Source organism: Triturus cristatus, chromosome 4_1 (assembly GCF_964204655.1).
Source record: "Triturus cristatus chromosome 4_1, aTriCri1.1, whole genome shotgun sequence".
NCBI classification, from domain to species: Eukaryota; Metazoa; Chordata; class Amphibia; order Caudata; family Salamandridae; genus Triturus; species Triturus cristatus.
In genome coordinates, this window is record NC_140585.1 from 45,993,685 (window position 1) to 46,016,326 (window position 22,642).

Below are 22,642 nucleotides of genomic sequence, written 5' to 3' on the forward strand. Positions count from 1 at the left end.
ATGAAAAATGTACACTTGCTACGGATGTTTGTTAGTGAGGGTTAGCTATTGGAGCGACTCCCTAACTACTTACAATGTGTCATGTCTGCTTTCATGATTTTCTCATGGTGCTGGCAGTCCATGAAACGCTGTGGCATACGCGTTTCAGCCTTCATTGGCCTTCGTCAGTGCCGGCTCCACGCTGTTGCAGGGGGTCAGACAGGGTACAGCAGATGATAGTTCCGTCCCTGGTTAAATGTTTGTTACGCCCCTCCTCCTCATAAAGGTGCACCAACCTCACGCTCTCAATCCCACGAGCAGGTGCCTACTGGTAGTTGCAGTCCGGGTGGGCGACTGTACAGTGACAGAACCGCTCCTAACATCAAAAGATGCCCCCAATTGACGGACAAGGGACATACTCCAGCTCAAGTGCCCGGAGGAATGAATTAAAAAGAGTCCTTCATTGATTCCTTACTCAGGCAAGCAATGTTGCCTCCTCTCTCCCCATTGCAGCAAATACACCCTGGATAGCGAAATAACTGCTGGGGGGGCTCCGTTTGCCTCACAATGCAAGTCCCCACACTGTTGATTTACCACGGTGCTCCTGACCGAGAATATATATATTTAGAGTGTGTGTACACTGGGGTGACAGTATGGCAATAATGGACACCAATAAATTAAAATACCTGATACTCTAACAAGTTTTTACTAGCCAAGCACAGTCTCGGCAGGTTAGCTGTGAGAGAGGTGTGGGTCACAACTTGTCAGTTCTCCTCTCCCACGGTGGTAAACTGGTTCCTACCTGTGCTTGCCAAAGGGGATGTAACTAGGTCGTGATTAGGAAAATGATCCTGATGACGTAACATCCCTTCTTAATGACCACCACCCGTTATGGTATTTCAACTGGAATGAGCTCTACATATTGGAGCATTGATGTCTATGAAAGTATAGAGCATAAAGATAAAAGAACAGAGATTACTACATAAAGGGACAACGTCCTCACTCATCTCAAGTCTCTCATCTACAAATAAGTGGCAACAAAGAGTTGATCCTGTATGGAGGACACCCACACATTCTGCACAAAGCAGTAGTCGCAAGGTGCATTACATTTATCAATCAGGATGGAAACATACAGAGGAGGTTCTTGATTCCCGAGGAAGCGGTTGTTCACCCAAGCTCTGACAACACAAACATTTACTTCTAGTCAAAATTGCTTTATTTCGATAACAAGTATCGTTAAAGCATCAGACAAACCTTTATAAAAATAGACTTTATACAGATAACAATTGCCATAGAAAGGCGTAGCAAATACATAATGTTTGATCGATCGGGACATAAAAACACATCATTTCATCGTGATAAAATGTTTCATTTTGGTAAAAACAATAGTTTAAAAAGTTATGGTTAAAAGAGTAAAACTCGATGTACCTCATATGAGTAACCGTGCATAGATGTTAGTTCGAGCAATATTTGATCGATCATCTTGTGCTCAAGTGTATTCTCCATGGGGCTTAAAACGTGAAATTAGGTCGCCCTTCGTAAAGCTTTATGTCTGACTATCCAGGCGCACCTCAAAAATTTGCCCACTCTGCAAACAAAGAGGGTTCTCGCATCAGATTTTAAAATGCGTAAAGCAGTGCGATGATCGAGAGTACCTAGTTGTTTGCAGATTGGTGTTAACCATCTAGACCTTGCTTTTTCGTACGCCGGATAAGCAAAGAAAAGGTGGGCGATACAGCAAGGACAGTCTTCTGTTGTCTGTTTCGGGGAGCGCCATTTAGCAGTCAATTAATAGACCGGGAGCGATCCAAATCTGAATTGGCTGTAAAGCGCCCGGTCTCTTGGTTTCTGGATTGTATCCAAATATGGTTCTAGGCTTCTATGTTGTTTGTGTTGTAAAAAAATTCTTCAGTTAGCCTTCCCACGTTTGGATTGCTAAGGTCCGGGGCATCAATCCAGTCCCAATAGATACGTTTAAGCTCAGCCTTGCTTGGGGGATTTTGGTTGTCCCAGTAATTCTTAAGGCCGAGAGTTGTCAAGAAATTAATGACATTAGATATCCACGTAACCCCATGATTAACATCTAGACTCATGACTTCTGTGAGTGCTTTGGCATAGTTTGTGAGTTCAGTGGTCCGCCTAAGGCAAGCCCAAAAGAGCAGCGGGCGTAGTTAAGCAATATCGCTGAATGAGTGTCTGCCCATATCATACATCAAGGGAGTTAATGGGACATTCTGGGGTAGCATGGCCAAATCCCTCAAGAACTTGTGCTCTGACCTGCAGATCTCATCTCCGTTGTCAAATCCCCATAGCTCGTCTCCGTAAAGTGCTGAGCTAACTGCTTCTGCGTCATAAACCGTGAGGGCCGGGTTAATTGGCCTGCTTTGTGAAGAGCAATGTTCTTTGTTTAGTGCCCCGACCGCACGTTTGTGGCTCAAGAGCATTTTATCAAGATGGTACCGCCATTGCATTTTTTCTGAAAAACGGATACCGAGATAGTCAAACATGCTGACTCTCCAAATGTGTCCCATCTAGGGTGAGATTATTTGTGAAAGATTTGTTGGGTTTAAATGTCATAAGGTTGGTCTTAGAAGTGTTTATGACCAGCCCCTGAGAGTTACAGAAAGATTGAAATCTGTTCAATAATTTCTGTAGCCCAGTTGGGGTCTTGGAGATCAGCAGTGTGTCATCCGCAAACAGGAGAGTAGGTACCTTGTCAACCGCCAGGGCCGGGGCATCAGCTGCATCTTCTTGCAAAAAACTAACCACCCCGTTCACAAATAAGGAGAAAAGGGTGGGTGCAATCACACAGCCCTGACGTACTTCCCTGTTTACTGGAATCCTTTCCATCAAATGGCCTTGGGACCCCCATCTCACTTGTGCATAATTGCCCTCATGGAGACGGATCAATAAGTTAAGGATTAGTGGAGGGATGCTCAGATCTCCTAATGTTTGCCACAACCTTTTCCTGTGGACCAAGTCAAAGGCAGTCCTTAAATCTATAAAAGCAAGATCTAGACTGCCTCTGCCGATCACAACGACTTTCCAGTATATCAGAAGAAGCCTAAAGACCTGATCCACCGTTACAGTATTGGCCCTAAACCCCGCCTGATATTGGGAGAGGATATCGTCATCCTCAGTCCAAGATTGAATCCTCTGCAGCAGGACCCTGCCGACTACCTTCTGTATTGCGTCAATCAAACTGATTGGTCTGTAGTTGGCAGGGTCCTCTCTGGCTCCCTTCTTGTAGATCGGGACCACCTCCGCCCCCTTCCATGATTCCAGTACTAGGCAACCAATGGAGATAGAATTAATTAGAAGTAAAATAGAACGTGCCCAGTTTTGGGGGTCTGCAAGAAACAGGTCTCCAGGGAGGCCATCGAGTCCTGGGGCTTTGGCGGGAACTATCTTACTTATGGCAGTTTCTACTTCGGCCAGCGAGAAAAATTTGCTCTTGCTACCATCCGAGGGAGTGAGGGGATAATTATATAAATCTATTAAGCAAGCTTCATCGGACCCAGAGTAAAGTTTCCCAAAGTGGTCACACCAATCTTGGGACGAGATATGGTTGAGGATATGATCTGAAACCCTCTTGCCTGCCCGACTAACAAGATTCCAGAAAAGATTGGTATCCCTTGCTGTGCTAGCGTCCTTTATGTCCTGCCAATGATTCTCGTCCCATTTCAGCTTTGCTTGAAGCAAAGCCACTCTGTAGTCTTTCCTTGCGATTTTGATCATAGGGCAGTTCTTGCTTCTAATTGCTGCAGCTAATGCCCATCTCTTAAATCTACAATCCTTAGTGTACCATGACTGCCTGCTCTTTGGTTGCAAGTCAGGTTTGTTATGCTTGCTAGTCACTTGAAAGTATACGCCAATCTGTTCAATTGTGCTTGAGTGGATTCTAGGGACATTTGTAAGCCCATCTGTTCTGGTCATTGCCTCGTGTAGCTCTAGAATGTTCTTACTCAGTACTTGCCTAATTACATCTATTTTTGAGTCTTATGCAGAAACCTTGGGCCATTTGAGGAACCTTCTGCAATTTGAGGGGATCACCTCTTTAGTCAACAATAGCGTATGATTACTCGAAGGAGGACAGGAGGGGCCCATGGAATCTTCATGGTCACGCAGAGGGGGTTATGGTCACTGTCCGTTATGTCACCCACTACCGTGTCCCCTATAGTCTTATGTCTAATAAGACAGTCAATGCGGGAAGGGCAGCTGGGTCTGTTGTAAGTATTGGCCCCCCTGGGTGTCTGATGTGGTTCTACCATTTACTGCCCTTAGGCCAAATTCCAGGGTAAGTGCATCAAGTTGAATTGCTGTCTGCGACCATCTTTTGACAGGGGGTAAGCTTAGTGGGGGGACAGACCATCTTCTGGCGGCTTCCTCAACCCCAAGCATGTCCTCTGTGCTTAGAGGCTCAATGGTGCAATCAAAAAGCTCCTGTGACCACAGCTCTAGAGTGTGACAAACAGCTGGATAAACCCTGTTCTAATAGTGTGATAATAGATGAAGGTTTGCCCCCTGGAGTCCCCCTTATATAAGCATTGAATAAATCAAGCATTTCACCCTCCATTGGACCCTTGATAGTGAGCCTCACGATGTCAGGACTCCCGCTTTTTTGTTCAATGATTCTGCAACCCAAGGCGATGTTAACCCAGACAAGCAACCCTCCCGAGGGGCGCCCTGTGGTGATGGCTGGTGAGTGGAAACAGCTATAGCCCGATTTATATAGAGGAACCAAACTCCAAGTTTCTTGGAAAACACAAATGTCAAAGCCCTCTATCAGGTTGTTCCAGTGTGACAATGACAATTTCTTGCTAAGCCCGGCAACATTCCAAGAAAGGATCTTTAGCTAATGTAGGGAAGTCGGGTCATGCTTTGAGTCTCTACTAGGGGTGTGTTGGCGAGGGGACACAGAAGCTGGTGGCAAGACAGGGAGATCAGACGCTATTGAGGGGTTAACAGCATAAACCCTTATAGCGTCCATTTGATGAAGATTTTGGGCAATAGATTCCGTGCTATTTATGAGTGGCTCTGGGCCGATGCAAGGGATTGGCTTGTTTTGAGGACTATATTTAGTTATTGAAGGGGTGACGGGCAATTCCTGATGTGACTGTAATTCGCTTTGCAATCAATAGATGGCTTCTAATGGAGTACCTCCGTTTGGGGCCCTCGATGGATGCTTGTCATGTAACCTGGCTACTGATGTAAAAGGAAATCGCCTGAACTGTATAGCTGAGGAACCAGGGGGGCAGGTGCGGTACTCCAATGTGAGAAGATTTTAAGCCAGATCGGCCTTAATCAGGGTAAGCTCGATGCAGTCCAGAGGTTGAGTAAGGGACGTGCATCTCTGAGCCCTGATGATATCTTCTCATATGACTGAGCGACAGCCCCTAACGTGGCAGATCCAATGTATTGATTTGTTAATTAAAAAATCTTCATTTTCATAGCCACCCATTAGATCTAACTTGGGGACACTGACCATAAAGACTTTTTGCCCTTGCGGAAGGGGGGGGAATTGCTGAAGAACTCCTCTGATCTTTTGCATAGGGACGTGTAGCTAATGGTAAACTGGATGGTCTAGTGCAGTTTTTAGGGGCCTGGGAGGGTACTTGATTCTGATGGTTAACTTTAAGATTATCAGCCTGTTTTGGCTTTCTGGTTGTTGATACCTGCTTAGGTGTTGCTGGGGGGGTCACAGAAGGTACGTTTCCCATTAGGCCTCTTTCTAAGAGGGAAAGCAAGATTGGTGGGTCTGTGGGCATTGTTCAAACAGGGGGTAGGCAGGCTGCTTGTGCTTCTGGCGTGTGTCCTTTGAGGATAGGATTCTGACCGTGATGATAAGCTTTTAGATCATATTTCTCATGATTCCTATCTCTGATCTTAGGGAGCTAACGAGCTGAAATAGGTCATAAGGCATATTATATATACATATTTTCAGTGCCAGATTTAGTGTAGGAATAGGTTGTGGTTATTAATCAAGATTCATTTAAGATAAAGTGTTTCTTCAGAGTTGTCCTAAATGAAGAAAGCACGGCTGCTGTCTCGGGACGACATGACAATTGAATTTGGGATTGGTTACTTGAAACCACAACTAGCCACTGAAATAATCTAAACAAACCCGGGTAACTAGAATATGCTAGTGGTAACATAAGAAGACCTAGGTCCCAAATAGGAGGAACTCCACTCTACCTGCTGTAGTGTTGGAAGTAAACCCACATCTTTCACTCACAGCTGCTAACAGAGCTGCAGAGGCTCCAAGAGGTATTACATGATCTAGATACACCTACTATGGAGTAGAGTTGGATACCTCTGGAGCAGAACACCTCTTACGACATTTTCCACAAGTTATCATTTCAGCCAGAATCAGTATGTGTTGGTGTTAAGGGGCACTTGCATCATGATGTGACGCACACAAATGTACTAAACGCTGCTGAAGATGAAGTGAACTCCAAAGTGCATCTGTGCTGTTTGCAGGGCAACTACTGTTCCCTTGAACAGCTTAAAACACAACATAAGTTGGTAGGGGGGCAGCTGTCTATAGATTGGATGCAGGTCTTGATATAAGATGAGAGGCTGGAAAAGTGCCCTTGTGGCCATCTGTTGTAAAATGCAAGGCATGCAGTCTCTTATAACTTACAACCTTACTCTCCGTCTCAGTCAGTCAAAATATCTTTATTCGGCTGACTTTCAACCATAAAAGATTGCATCATAAAAAACATGTAAAACATGAGTTAAGAAAATAAGTGATACAGACAACGAATGATATGTTTCAAGCAGGGATAAATCATTATCAGAATGTCATAGTAATAATAAATTAACATTTTTACGAAATAGCAGCATAAACTAGGGACAGGGTATGATGAGTTCATAACTAACACCTGTCCCGTGGGCAATAGGATCCAAAGATAAATCGTTGAACAATATCACGCAAACAAACAGCTGAAGAGATCTATCTATAAATCATTAATGCAAAAACAACAGTTGATGGACAGAATGCAGAACATCGACATATATATTCACCCCAGTACAGAGATGTGGGCCTAAATCCATCGTTTTTTTGCTCACCATGCCGTTCCAGATTGAACCCAGCCATATGCAAATCAGTCTTGACCCTGTGACTCATGGGCCCGAACTGCCAAGCCAGGTCCTCCCTGGACTGGAAACAAGCATCCGAGGACCGGTTTCGGGGTTTCGCCCCTCTTCAGCCAGGATAGCTTGATTCCAATGGCATGGAGAGCACGGGACCCACGTCTGGGCATACCCGTCCCACTCGGGGTGACAAATGCAAAAACAACAGTCGATGGACAGAATGCAGAACAATGTCATACATTCACCCCAGTACAGAGATCTGGGCCTAAATCCATTCGTTTTTTTGCTCACCATGCCGTTCAAGTTTGAACCCAGCCATATGCAAATAAATCTTGACCCTGTGCCTCATGGGAACAGTCCAGCCCAAACTGCCAAGCCAGGTCCTCCCTGGACAGGAAACAAGTATCCTAGGACCGGTTTCAGGGTTTCACCTCTCTTCAGCCAGGATAGCTTGATTCCAGTGGCATGGAGAGCACGGGACCCACATCTAGGCAAGACTGATTTGCATATGGCCAGGTCTAAACTGGGGTGTCATGGTGAGCAAAAGAATGATGGATTTAACCCAGATCTCTTGACTGGGGGTGAATGTTTTGATGTGTTCTGCATTCCGTCCATCAATTGTGTGTCTTTTGCTCTATAAATCAGTAGACAGGTGAATTCATTATTTAAAAGCTGGAAATGATATAAAGCTGGCTGACACGTCCTAATGTTTAAAACTTTTAGGAGGGGGATGATTAAATCACGCCTTGGCTTAATGTAAAGTTGACAAAAGAAAAGGAAATGGAGCGTGCTCTGATTGAACTTGGAATCGCAAGGGCACAGATCCAGTTTGACGTCACATTAAGCTTTGCGGGGATTAGAGACCAAAAGATGTGAAATACCAAATCTGATTCTGACGAGATAAAACAATTGGGTATGGATAAAATAAAAAGAGAGATACGGCTCAACACCTGAAGAGCGTACTAATAGCGAGTGTTCTGAGACGATCTTTTTTACCATCTCTAAGTTTTCTCTAGTTGATTGTAGAGAGGTTAGGAGATCCTTTTTCAGTTTTGCTTTTAGTATCTTGGCAATATTAGCTGGATTATAAAAACAGCCCACCAACCCCAGTGACTAACAGTTTTTTTTATATAGCGGAGCCAAGGTATCTTCAACATGTAGTCCAGTTTAAAACAGTCTAAGATAATTACACGATTAAGGGCTGGTTCTTCCTTCGCCCAGATGGAATGCCAAAGTAAAGTCTGTGCTATTTGTATACGGAAGGACAAAGGAATCAAGCCAAGTTCGCTGCGACAAACAGTAGCAGGAAGACTGTTGGGGACTGTCAGCAAGCATCTCATGAAGGGGTTCTCAGCTCTTTGTGGTCCCACTGGGTTACAGGAACCCCCTACTCCAGCCCCGTACAAAGTGACAGAATACAAGCAAGCCTTATAGATGTTAATTATTGTATTAACCGGTCTTGAGCCTTGTTTTTTCGTAAATCTGAATACCGCCTCCAGGTTTAGATTGAAACTACTAATCCTTGTTTCAACTAGGTAGTGCCAAGTGCTTTTCTGGTCAAACGGGATTCCCAAATAAGAAAAAGTAGGGACTTAGGACAGCTTTTCATTTTTAATAAAACATGATTTTAAAATGGTGGGGGATTTACCCACCACCATGGTGTAAGATTTCCCTATATTGGTCTTTAAACCATTAAACCTGGTCACAAGCTTCTGCAAACCCACACTAGTTCTAGACATTAAGACACAATCATCTGCTTAAAGTAACGCTGGGAGATTTCTGGTGCCTACCTTGGGGGCATCCACATTCCCATGGTTAATGTAACTTTCTAAATCATTGATGTATAAACAAAATGAAAAAGAGGCAAGGACGCAGCCTTGTCGAACCCCACAATTCATTTTTATGGGAGCAGAGTTCCCCACCCGCCCCATATCTGACCCTCCCAGTCAAATCTTGATGCATTTTGGCTAAAAAGTGGACTATGGATGGTTCAATGCCCAAGTTCAACATATATTCCCATAGTCTCCCTCTCTGCACTCAGTCAAAAGCCGACGTAAGGTCCATAAACCAAAGGTAGAGCGATCCAGGCTTGGCTATTGTGTACTCGCTTATGACCAGGTGCAGATTAAGACATTGTTCGATGGTTCCCAGACCCCTCCTGAAACCATATTGTACATACGAAAATTTCCTGCTGACGGTTACCCAGGCCTCCAGCCGTTCTTATATGACCCTGCTCATCAGTTTGCAGGTGGGCGATAACATTTTGGGTCCAACCTATCCCCTTTTTTAAAAATGGGGACTATTATTACGGATCCCCATGATTTAGGAGGACCCTGGGATGCTATACAACTTAAAATGTTGGTCAGCAGAGGGAGCCATAGAGCAGAGTTAGCCAAAACAGATAGTCGGGGATGCCGTCAGGGCCAGCTGCCTCGTTCTTCACTGTTTGCTGTCATTTCTACTTCGTCAAACGTTGGGTGAGCCAACTCTGACGCCCGTGGTTTAAGTTGGAATGGTGCTCACCATTGGTACTGTATAAACAGGAAAAATGTTCTACCCACACATCGGGCATTATTGTAACATCAAAAATGCTACTGTGGGAGTTCTGGAAGAAATCAGAGTTAACGGTTTTCCAAAAGAGTCTGGGAAAACGTGCAGTTGTTCCCAAGCTTCAGTTTGCATCTCCCTAACGCCTGTTTATATTCATTTCGAAGATGTTTTAGCACCAAGTTATCCCAGGTTTTTTTTTTCAGTGCCTTAACAAGTTTGTTGTGAGATTGTGAGCAATCACTATTGAGCCACTTACATTGCTTCTAGTGTCTTAATCTGCTGTCACGTCAGCATTGATAGTCTCAGTTATTGCAGCAAAGGCTTTTAACATGGATGGTGGGTTTACACTATCTGCCAGGCATTCTAAGACTTGGCTCATATTGGTGCACAATCAATCAATAAATTTAACTTTATTCGATTCATTGAAAGAATCATAAAAGTTTGCAGTTCAATACAAATTTAAAAAGAGAAAGTTACTCAAATCATTAAAAACCGATTCAATTAAATACATTTACAAATTTAAGATGCATCAGTTAAAAACTTCCTTCTGGTAATCACGGACCTCAAAAACCTTGCCACTACCAAACAAGTAAACAAATCCGGAAGCAGTTGTAAAAATATATTGTCTGAAGTTTAAGGATTTCAATAAAGGCTTGATAAAAGTAGTCCTTAAATCAGAATACAATTTACAAAAAAACAATACATGAATGGTTGATTGTCTGGAGATCTGGTCACAAGGACAATATATTAATCGACGAGACCAATTATTTATATTAGGGAAACTAGTCAAGCGATGAAAAATATCCAGTCTGAAGCATGTCAAAACAAATCTATGTTGGGCATTTGAAACACCGATTAAATACGGTTGTATCGTACAACAGGTCAATATCATTTGATTATGTAGTACGGTGGGCATCACAAGTTCCAATGTTAATCTTTTTTCCTCCTGGTTGTTCATACATACTCTTTGTAATGATTCTCTGGATATATGCAGTAAAGATTCAGGCTTTGCATAGTATTCAGGGTGACAAATATCATGCATGAAATTTTTTATGTATTTCAACCATGTTATTTTCATTGCATGATCAGCGCCACAGCAATCCTGTAAAATGGCTCTATTAAAACTTGTGTGATCCGATGTCCACAACTTGTGCCATAGGAGGACTGGCTGCACCCTTATCAGGTCCTCCAGGTAGGTTAAACCCAATTCTGCATGACAGACAAAGTTAGAACAGCATTTAGGCAGCCCTAACAGATTTTTAAGGAACCCATTTTCTACCAGCTGTAGAGACTCAACATCTACATGTCCCCACAATTCAGAACCGTACATAGCTATTGACCGGCATTTTGCGTTATAAATGCTCAACATATCCCTAGGGAGTTTACGACCCAGTTTCCTGGAAAAGTTACTCAGACCCGCAATTGATCTGAGGAACTGCATTCTTCTTAATTTTACTGAACTTTTCCAGTTACCATTACTATCAAACATTATTCCTAAGTACGAAAAAGTTAGTGTTTGAGGTAAAGTCTCGTTTCCTATTAAAATGTTGCGTCCCTTAGCTGACTTACGGCCAGCTTTCATTACAAACGTTTTACTTATGGTAATTAAAAGACCCAGATTCTCCATAAAATTAACAAATTTATCTAAAAGATATTGAAGTGCATTAGGTGTACGGGCCATAAGCACTGAATCATCAGCATACAGTAATACTGGTACTGGCCTGTTGCCAATTTGGGGCAGGTCCAAACATGAGTCCACAAGGGTAGCACCCAGGCCATTGATATACAAATTAAATAAGAAAGGCGCGAGCACACACCCCTGGCGGACCCCCTTTTTGATATCGACTGGGCTTGTACATTCACCGTTCATACCATATCTGATCTTGGCAGAACTCATTGAATATAAATATCTAAGAAAGTTAATGATGGCACAGTCAACGCCCATGGAGGTCATGATAGACCAAAGTTTATCATGGACCACACAACCGAATGCGGAGGATAAGTCCACAAACGCCAAGAACTAAAATTACCCCCTTTTATTTGTGTGTATTTGCTCACTAACAGGTTCAGGTTAATGGCCTGCTCTACGGTCCAAACACCCTGGCGGAAACCATATTGGAAGTTAGTCAAGATATTATTACAGTCTGCCCACTCCTGTAGTCTAACACAATACGGCCCACCACCTTAACCAAAGAATCCAGCAAGGAGATGGGTCTGTAGTGTGCGGGGCAGTTTCGATCTCCCTTTTTGAATATTGGTACAATATGTGATTCCGACCATGACACTGGGAAACCAACTTCCCGAAAGGAATGAAAAACCAGGGTCACAAGAGGACCCCAGAGATCAATATTGTCCTTAAAGATATCAATCGGAATTCCGTCAGGGCCGGGTGCCTTTCCTCCCTTGCTCGCTCTGCGGGCCCCTATCACCTCCTCCAGTGTGAAATTAAAATCAAAATATTGCCATGAAAAAAAAAACCCAGTAGGAACACCACTCATCCACAGCTCTCAATCTGGGTTTAGGGCAGGATATTCTACTGAAACCGCCCTTCTGAGAGCTACCGAAACCTTACGAGCAGGCGCGGATGAGGGCCAGACTATGGCATTGATTATGCTTGACCTTAGTGCCGCGTTCGACACTGTGGCACATTCCATCTTGCTGCAGTGTCTGAACAAAGCCGGGGTCACCCAGGAAGCACTGGGCTGGCTTAAAGCCTTTCTCACCAACCGCTGCTTCCAGGTTCAGAGAGGCATGCATCGCTCTAATAGCATAGCTTTAGAACAGGGGGTACCTCAGGGCTCCGCCCTGAGCCCCACCCTGTTCAATCTCTACATGGCCCCCTTGGCTGAAGTGGTTGAATCGTTCGGCATTGAATTAGTCTCATATGCCGACGATACCCAACTCCTCATTTCCCTGTCCCAAGCACCCTCCATTGATGCTAACAACTTTAAAACCTGCATGCAGGCTCTGGCAGGCTGGATGACCCAGCACTGCCTGAAGCTAAATGGCTCAAAAACGGAGGTTCTGGTAATTGGAGGAAGGGACGCGAGCTGGACTAAGGAGTGGTGGCCATCATGTTTGGGGCCGCTACCCACGCCCTGCAAAGCAGCTAAGAATCTGGGGATCTGGGTTGATCCCAGACTCTCTTATGACAACCATGTACACAAAGTGGTAGGGAAATGCTTCGGGGTGATGAAGACCTTGAACCGTACCCTAGACCTTCTCCCTCTTGAAGCCAGGCGCACTATGACTCAAGCTCTAGTGACCTCGAGGATAGACTATGGTAATGTGCTTCTGCTCGGAACTACACAAAAAAACTTCAGGAGACTTCAAGTACTCCAAAATACAGCAGCACGCCTAGTCCTTAGACTTCCGAAAAGATCAGCCTCTATGCCAGCCCTAGCCACTCTGCACTGGCTCCCCATAAAAAAGAGAGTCCTATTTAAAGCACTTCTAATGTGCTATAGGATCATCTCACACAATGCTCCCCTTTACATGACAGATCTGGCTATCCCCTACGAGCCTAGCAGAACTCTCCGCTCTGGGGGAACTGGATTGCTTAAAATTCCCCGCGTCAAGAAAGCCAGAATGGGTGGCTGTTCTTTTCGTGTCATGGCTGCCAAAGAATGGAACTCTCTCCCCATGAATATCAGGCTAGCGGATTCAGAGACCTTGTTCAGAAAACTTTTAAAAACCCATCTGTTTTCTCTTTAACTTCCCTCTCTTGGCCCTGACTTTTCTCCACAGCGCGGGGACACGCCGGGATGGCGTCACCATGCGCTTTACAAGCCCCTTTATTATTATTATTATTATTATTATCCCTACCATAGAGTTACCTTCTTTCTCTTCAGTCGGGCCCATATATAGTTTCGTAAAGTGGGCCATCCATGCTTGTTCTGTGATTGCTACCTCTATACTAGGCTTATCGTCGTCACAGAAAAATTGTGAATTTACCACATGCCAGAATAGTTTAGAGTCCTTGTTCTGACTTGCCTCCTGCAGATGATCCCAGGCCTCCTCTTTCAACATCATTTTGCGATGATTTAAAGCTTGCTTATAAGGCCGCCTGCAGTTCTGTACTACGGAGATATTCCTGGGTACCTCCTTCAAGTCCCGCTTTAACTTCTTGTGTGCAAGAGTGCACTCATGATCAAACCACCCATGCTTTTTCGTGGCCCGACTAATCTCGTTAGTAGTCAACCCTGCACTAATTTCCTCCCTAATCTGACCAAAGGCCTTCACAACCGCGTTGGCATCCGCAGTTTCGTCCAAACAGACTTCAATAGCCATACTCTGATTTGTACATATTTTCTATAGAAATCGAGATGGATTGACCATTGACCATTGACCAGTGCAGGGCAAAGCCGTTTAGACGAGAGAGGGCTACATTTTTACGCTGCAAGGGTGGGTTGCCCTATGCCAGGCTCACATTGAAAACTGATCTCCAGGGAGAAACTCTGTGGAAAGTGATCACTTAATGCGATGTTATGTAGTATAAAGTTAAAAACTAGGGCTGAGTAGCGATTGGAAAATAAAAGAAAATCAATGACACTCCTTCCTCGGCTACCATCAAATGTACAAGGTTCAATGACCGGGCTGCCTCCAAATTAGTTGCTAAAGCCTAGATCATATTTAAAAAGCAACTCATTGAGTTTCTCTCCGTATCTTGACACAAAGGAGATCCCACAGCCGACTAATGTTGAGCACATCAATACTAAAGTCCCATAAATCAAAAAATCCTGTGCCAAACGTCTACAAGACCTGCTGCAGATAGGTCCTACTGGGAAACCCAGGAATAAACTTTTGAAGAAAAGTGGAGGCGGAACCAGGAATGAAGTCATATGTCCAAAGAAGCCATCATATTTCAAGAAAATCCTTTATTCATCTTCATATAACGATAGGCACACACAGGACAACAGCCAACGCGTTTCGTTCCAGTTAATGAAACTTCATCAGGGCATAAAGTTGTAAAGATTTCAACAGACTATCACTAATAATGTCCCAAGTAGTAGTCATCCAATCTAGATTGCGGGTATGGTCCACTACGACCGAAGCGTCAATCGTAACGCTACACCAAGTAACCATTGCTGAACCTGTACGTATACGCTTTGTGCTCTAAATTGGATAAATTGGATGACTACTACTTGGGACATTATTAGTGATAGTCTGTTGAAATCTTTACAACTTTATGCCCTGATGAAGTTCCATTAACTGGAACGAAACGCGTTGGCTGTTGTCCTGTGTGTGCCTATCGTTATATGAAGATGAATAAAGGATTTTCTTGAAATATGATGGCTTCTTTGGACATGTGACTTCATTCCTGGTGCCGCCTCCACTTTTCTTCAAGAGTTTCTCTCCGTACCCTGAATGAGAAAAGTGGGTGACGTTGTCACCCTTTCCAGAAATCATAATAAAAACTTTATTAGCCACAGATTGGCAAGGTTGAATGTTGAAGTCACCCCCCCAAAGCAGGATTTTTTCATTAGGACCCTTGTCCAGAATAGATTCCAAATCCTCATCAAGTTGGCAGAGAGAATCTATTATGTCCAGGTCACAAGCATTATTGTAAAAATTAACTAATATCAAAGAAATGGTGGTTGTACACACGACCTGGACTATGGGCTTACAATGGGCTTACTCTGCACTACATGTCTAGGTGACTGATTAAGTCAATCTATCTCCTCCAGGGAAGAGAATATGTCAAATCTATTGTGTAGTGGGATATTAGATTGAAGATGATTATTTGAGGGTGTAGGTCTCTGCTGTAATACTTGATGCTGGACATGAACTGTTGGAGGGTAGAAAAACCCTAGAGGAACTACGTTTATGCTTCTAGTTGTCACATGAACAGTACCAAGTCTTCGCAAGATCTCCCGTATTAAACTGGGCGATCTAAGTGTGAGAACTATACAATCGCCAGGTAGTGTTTTCTCCTTTTTCCCTACCCAGCCCACCCTTCTTACCATTTTGAACTCGGCAAACAGAGCTTCTGTTAGCCCAGTCTTAGTTCCAAGCCAGCAGAGCGCCTTGTTCTTTAGTGCCTCCCAGGTTTCATTGGCCAGGGGAGTAAGAGAAGGTACATTTGCCAGTACTATTATGTATGGTGTGGCTTCTGGCGGCAAATACAATCTCGCCCCTTCCTTATTCTCCTAATTCGTGTGGGCTACATGAGGCCTAGGCAGTGGTTGGGAGCGGCTAGAGTTGCTGTTTATTGAGGTTTCTGTGTATTTCATATTTATGATATTCTCATGCCCTTCAGGTACCCTTGCTAAGGCATGAGAAGTATCTTCACGAGGGGCAAGAATTGTCCTATCGTTATCCGATATAGGAGTAGGTATATCGATGGTGTTTGAATTATTCGCAGAACGTGCCCCTTGGTCTCTTCTCAATACACCCTCAATAGCAGAAACCCTATCCAGTATTTTCTCGATGGGAACTTAAACTAATGAAAATAAATTATCAACACCCAAACCCTCCCCTTTAGCATTAGCATCAGCAATATAAGACACACTCTGAAGCACTTTTTGATCGTTCAACTTCAAGTTATTCAAGAACATGTCTATATGTTCTAGGCGTTCGTTAATTTTGGCAAGATTAGTGTCAATCTGATCTGTAAGCTGGTTTAGAGCATTATCCATCGCAGACTTGCCAGCCTCGATAGTCGCATTCTTTAAAGGGATACCGGATATTGAGGGCAAGAGATCATCGGTCTGTGTACTTATAGAGATTGTTTGGCTCAATGCAGGGTAAATATGCCGCGGATCCTTTTGTACTTTAGTCTTATGTATGTCCTTGCCTTTGTCCCGTTTACCCTTCGCTGTAAGGTCTTTTTTCGTCTGATCACTCTGAAATTTGGAGGTTCGAGTCCTTAAGGCTATCCTTGGCTCATTGGAAATGTCCGTAGTGGGGGTCTGCGGTTCGTGAATATATGTAGCCTGGGATGTCCCCTGCGGAGTAGCTGTCAAACAGGCTAGAGGTGTAGTTGAAGCAGCAATACCTAAAGAGGAGCGCCTCTGCAGGGAAGAGGGATCTAAAGATAGCCTCCTCTCCGTAAGTTCAATTTCATGATTGAGCAGTGATTCGGCCCTTATAATAAATGCATCCAGTGTCCCTTTGACCCCCACAGACCCCTTGCTTTTGCTCATTGTGTGAGGAAATAGGAGGATCAATACCACCTCATCACAGACGGAAACAACATCCGGCTATTACAAAGGATATAATAGCACTGTGGTACCAGGCAAGAAAGGTCCTCGCTCCTTGGTCCTGTCTGTGCTGTCAGTTGTATGAGAGTGGGCCCTGCCTCCTTCTGCCGCTGACAGGCACCTCCGGGTGCAGGATGGTGACGTTGAGGCGTGCACCGCTTGTGGTGCTGGATGCGATAATCACTCAACAACTCCAGTGACTCCAGTGGCTCACTCCGCGGGACAATCCCGTCTCCCGTCTCCTTGGTGGTGGGGGCAGCGCTGCAGGTGAACAACAGCCAGACAAGGCCAGGAACACCGGGTCGGGAGGCGCACAAAGGTGCACAAAGTCCCGTCCTCCAGCCGCTCGGATCTCAGTGTCTGTAGCTCCTCGCAGACCCGAATTGGCGCTCTCACTAGTCAGGTTTAGGGGTGCCTTCTACCACAGGACGATGTCGCAGATACCAACCATCCACCATCACTAGAAAATGTCACAAGTTGTTCTGTTCCAGGGACATGTAGGCGATGCAGAACTTTTTTACTTTTTAACCGTTGCACTCTGGGCCTTGTAGTCCTGCGTTTTCAATTAAAACTATATCAGAATATAAAGAAAGTAGGAGTGGCCGAGGTACACACGCCCGCCAACTGGACACGTGAAATGAAGTCAGGTCAGAAAAGAGTTCAATTTCGGGTGCTGCAATCCCGGGTATATTACTGTGCCTTCCTATGCAGACTTCGGGGGGGGGGGGGAGGGGAAGTGGAGGGGGGCCTCGCAAAACAGACCAGTGGCCTCCTCTCACACCCCTGAGGCTCTGGTGCTTCTCAGCGGTTCTCTGCAGTTATCCCTCCTCCCGTGACAGCCCTAACACCGCTCATCACCGATGTCTCCGGGCCTATAGGTACCTCTCTACGGCTCTCTTCCAGTCCTTATGCGCCTGCCGCTAGATCCGCGGTCCGTGCACCTGGTTGCTGCTCGCTGGCTTTTGCCACAGCCCACCACCTCTCTTGGGAACCTCCTGACCTTCCCAGCTTCTGGCACCTCGACCGCCGGCCTCGCCTTCCGTCACTGCCCGGGCCTTACTCAGGGAGCCCTTCTGCAAACTGTCCTCGTTAGGGTATAGAAGCGATGCACGTCCCGCCGTCTTCTGGGATTCACCCGGAAGTGTTTCGCTCACACACCCCCGTCCCCGAATTTACTCAGAAGTGCTCGAGACATGCCTCGTTTAAATATCCCATGCGCCACTGCCCATTTGTTAATACTGACTCACCCGGACTGACTGCAAAGGCGACGCGCCTTAATAGGTAAGCTTTTCATTTGGCCATGCTAGCTACCTTTGTCTCCTCACACCGAGGTCCCATTCTCGATCCTAACCCACTCGATCCCTTTCTGTTTCCTCCCCCAGATTATCAAGGATGATTTCTTTTTATACTTTCAACTAGACAGGACCTAAGAGTCCATACGGATTAAAATACGGTAAGCGCATCAGACACTGGATACGCTGCTGCGACTTGAGTACCCACATTGCTCCCCACACACGTAATCTCTCCAGCGCAGCCCTATTAGTATTTGTTCGTTCTTCACTGTCCCCCTTAGCACTTGAGACCCAGCAGTTATTCCCGGTTATGGCTATACGTCTGGGTCCCTCCCGACATCTCGATCACCCTACGGTGGTTTTTTATCTAAAATTCTAATTTCTCTAATCTTTTGTAATTTCTCCCTGCTCTTCCTGACCCGGGAATCTGATCCATCCATTACGGTAATTTTTTCCCAAACCAATTTAATGGATAACGCCTTTCTTCTCCTTAATGTATATTCTCCTCACACTATGTGCATGCTACATTTCCTGCAACACCCCTGCTTGCCGTTTTCTATTAAATGCTGTCTATGTCGGGATATGAACCATGGTCATTTGACACTCCTTTTACCTTCCACCATGTTCCATCAATTTCTGCCTCTTTATCTCTAAATGTTCACCTTGACTTAACATGCGTAATATGAAAACGTGGTACTTTTCAATGATTGATCTCCATACGCCACATTTCAGATTTCTCCATGTCGTTTTACCATTTCTCAATACTTTATTGCCTGTATATGTTATTACTTGACATCTTTTATTTCAATACACGTTTCTTCTCTATTACATCGCTCCACTATGTCTTCACTGCTGTAATGTTTCTCCTTGACATAACATGCGTGATATGAAAACCTATACTTTCGAATGCTCATTAAAAAACACAACATTTCGGGTTTTACTACGATGTCTCCCTTACTATATATTCTTTTCCAACTATTACTTTCCAATTGTTTCCTTGCCCTTCATCTGTTCGGGGCTCTCAACCCCACCGCTCGACTACCTTTGTTGGCCTTCCCACCTTTTTCACTTCTATTTTACTTTATTACTGAACTTCTACTTCTCCTCTACTGCTTAAATCTTCCTTAAAAATCTCTATTCTTTTCTTAAATGTTATATCCTGTTTCCATACATAATTACTTTATCTTGTTTTTACTTCCTGCACGGTGCTTGATCTCTGACGGGCCATTCTTATTGTATAATATGTACATATGATGCTATATATTTCTGTGCCTTACACTGTACTATACTGCACGCCCAACCCTTCAAATGTATTTTTCTCCAAATGCATCACTTTTGAATTTGCATGCTATTGTCACATATCACCACAGCCAAGAGGAAGCCCCAGGCCGGATGGCCAACTAATGGGGTGAAACACGTGTTGGCTGCACTTCTCTTGTTGCTCGCCCACAAAAAAGTCACAAATACCTCATGCAATTGCAATAAAAAACTTCTCTTATGTTAAAATCGCAACTGCTGTCTCTGGAATTTTCTCCACAACTATCAACAACAAAAAAAAAAATCAACATTTGTCCTAACACCCTTTTGAAACGTTATCTCTGTCAGTGGGGCGGGGGTTCGCCCACTGTTGAGGACAAATACCCAACTAATTCTATACTCAATAATACGGTCACTAAGGGGCTGGGACCTGTTTTTCCCCCTTCTTACTCCAAGGGTCGCCAGTTTGAGTCTCTAAATGGATGGACAATGGGTAATGATCACTAAAACAGACCTTAAGAATAGAAAAAGCCACAGATTGAGGTTTAAAATATACAGAAAGGGCAGTTAAATCAATTAAAGGGTCTTGGTCTCTGCCCATAAACAAATTAAGGTCTGTATCTTCTGGTTGAATAAGATCAACTCTAAGAAAAAGAGAACATTTTGAAAGGAATGAATTAAAAATATTCCCACATGGATTGAGTTAAAAGTGGCAACTGCCGTCCCTAGCGCCATCTAGCAAACATGCAGACTGCTTTAATAAGGGTCATGATTTACAATTAAAGTCACCCCCCCCCCCCCCAGAGAACGATAAAATCTGTATTTATCTTCTGTGTCTGCTTAGTGAATTGTCTATATCTTCAGCAATGGCGGTATTATTGGGAACACAATTATTATGATAAAAATTAACAATGACCAGCGTCACAGTCTGTCTAAAAAGGTTGTTAATGATGTGAAAGTGTGGTGAGTGGAGCTGGGTCTTACCTACTCTGTCTGATAGTGTTGTCGATACCAAGGTTTATAGACCACCCTTGAAATGGCCGCCCAAAGCTACATTGGCTGAGGTATGTATGGAGGCATAACCATTAATATAAGCTGTCTCTCTCATCCAAGTTTCTTGAAGGCATACAATACGATAACCTTTTATAAAATCGAGCCATTGCTTAGATTTCAGCTTGTTTGACAAGCCATCAATATTCTAAAAAAAGGCTGCCACAGACAGTTGTGCTATTGTGACTGCGAGGTGCTTCCTCATTGCTTGTATGAGCAGTTATCTCACCGTCACCCTGGTATTTCATGGCCAGGTCAGGCGGCAACACGAGTTAGACCTGCTCATCTGGTGTAATGCTGTTAGATTCCATCAATACTATCCTTGCTGAGTCAGGGAGGATAGGGCTACCTACATATGCCAGAACATTCTGTGTTAATTATTCAGGACCACCAGTACTATCCTTGGCAACTCTCTGATCTAAATCACAATTAATGGTCAAAGCAATTCCATGCACCCTATGATGTAGTCAGTCCACATGGTCAAGAGGGTAAAAAAATCTAAGTACAGTATGAGAGGGGTTGTGTGTTCTCACAGGGGGATGCAGTAACAACTGGTATTGGGAGGCAGGACACAACGCCAAATCTGTAGACCTTGCTAGTAGCTGTGTCCCTCACACCATGCTTATCTTGCTCCACTCTCCCCACCTTCTCTGCATTGGTCAGTGTAGCTTTGGGTGTTATTTATCTGGGTAGGACCCACAAAGGATCCAATGAAGCTGAAAAGAGAAATTCATGTTCAACACACCAATCCGAGCCAGTACTAGTAACTAATTCAAGAAATAGGCACATGTAAAAGACAGAGCAAGGGCACATTCATGACACAGGAAATGTACTCTTTGTCAAATCTCCACCAAGCTGAGGTAGGAGCTATAGCTACAGCGCCAGACTGTGAATGGGACCTTTCTAAATTAACATACCATCCCGCTGAATGGTGTGGAATGTCTTGCATCTCTTTGGCTTCTGAGAGACTGCAAGTATTAAGGGATGTTCTGACACTAGAGGAGGACACATCACACAAAGACTGATGTAGATGGATGCCTGTGGTTGCCCCTCAAGAATATTCATGGTCAGAGTTCAGGGAATTGTTTTAGTGACTGAGCCGAGCAGGGCAGATTACATTTGGCGTTTTGCACAATTTGCAGCCAAGCAAGGTACCTCGATGCTACCATCCTTTGAAACCTGTGATAGTATCTGGTACTGAAGAAGTCTGCTAATGCCGTGAACTGAAGAGATAGAATACTGTAACAAGCAGAGAACAAGACAGAACTCCCTTCCAAACAAATGAAAGGGAGACCCAGTTCACACTGCAGCCAGCAGCAAATGACCATTCACATTAAACCCCCAACTTCAAGCCATAATGGAATCTTATGCTCGTGGCCGGCCAGCTTTGGACACAAGATTACTAAATGTGTTGTCAATATCTTTAGCAATTGGGCCAGAAACATTTATTTGTTTCACAGTACCAGCTTTATGCTTCAGATAGAAATATGCTAAAGGTTAAAAGATTTCGTGAGAGCACAACCACCTCAGCACCATAGTAAACTGCAAGGGGATACAGAATGGACTGACTCACTCCACATCTTTTTCTACAGTTCGGGCCCAGGAACAGGATTGATAACTGGTATTTACATGGCGCTTGAGTAGAATGCATGAGAGCTGTCTTGACAACATTCATCACGACAAGAGCATACTGAGGTCGAGTATAGACCAGGATGGGACGAGGGAAGAATCTTGAAAAAAGTAAAAGAAAACAAACTAGCAAACAAAGAGAATTAATTCTCACCTATGTGGTGACGGCAGGGGGTTGATCTGGTCTTGCAGGCCATCTCTGAAGTCTGTATTATCCTCAGGAGTTTCTGCATAGTCACCAAATGCATCCTGCCCCTGCTTCTCAGCACTAGCAAGAAAGAAGAAAAGGTGAGAAGGAGAAACCGAAGAAATAAACTGATACAGTTAGATGGGAAAAAAAGAATTATCAGCAAACACACAACACATCTACCTTAATGTCCGTGACTGGAGCAGTTTGAGGACACTATACAACATGCTATATCTATCGTTTCATCTTCATCTGATGCATGTTTTGAACCCGGAACCTTGAAAATACAGGCACAGCCCAATAAATACCCGATGAATGATGCTCTCAGTTACTACCAAAATAAGAAAGAAATGGATCTATAAAATATTAATGAATCTTTAACAATACCTAACAAAGGTATA

General features: G+C 44.2%; 1 protein-coding gene across 1 annotated transcript in view; it reads right to left on the minus strand.

The window, feature by feature from the left end:
• Window positions 1–22,642, minus strand: part of LOC146839436 (zinc finger protein 692-like) — a 151,154-nt gene that overhangs the window by 52,962 nt on the left and 75,550 nt on the right. The window contains exon 6 of the mRNA XM_085651490.1: window positions 22,209–22,322. Within this exon, the coding sequence (XP_085507616.1) occupies window positions 22,209–22,322 (114 nt within the window). The remainder of the gene's footprint in view (window positions 1–22,208; window positions 22,323–22,642) is intronic.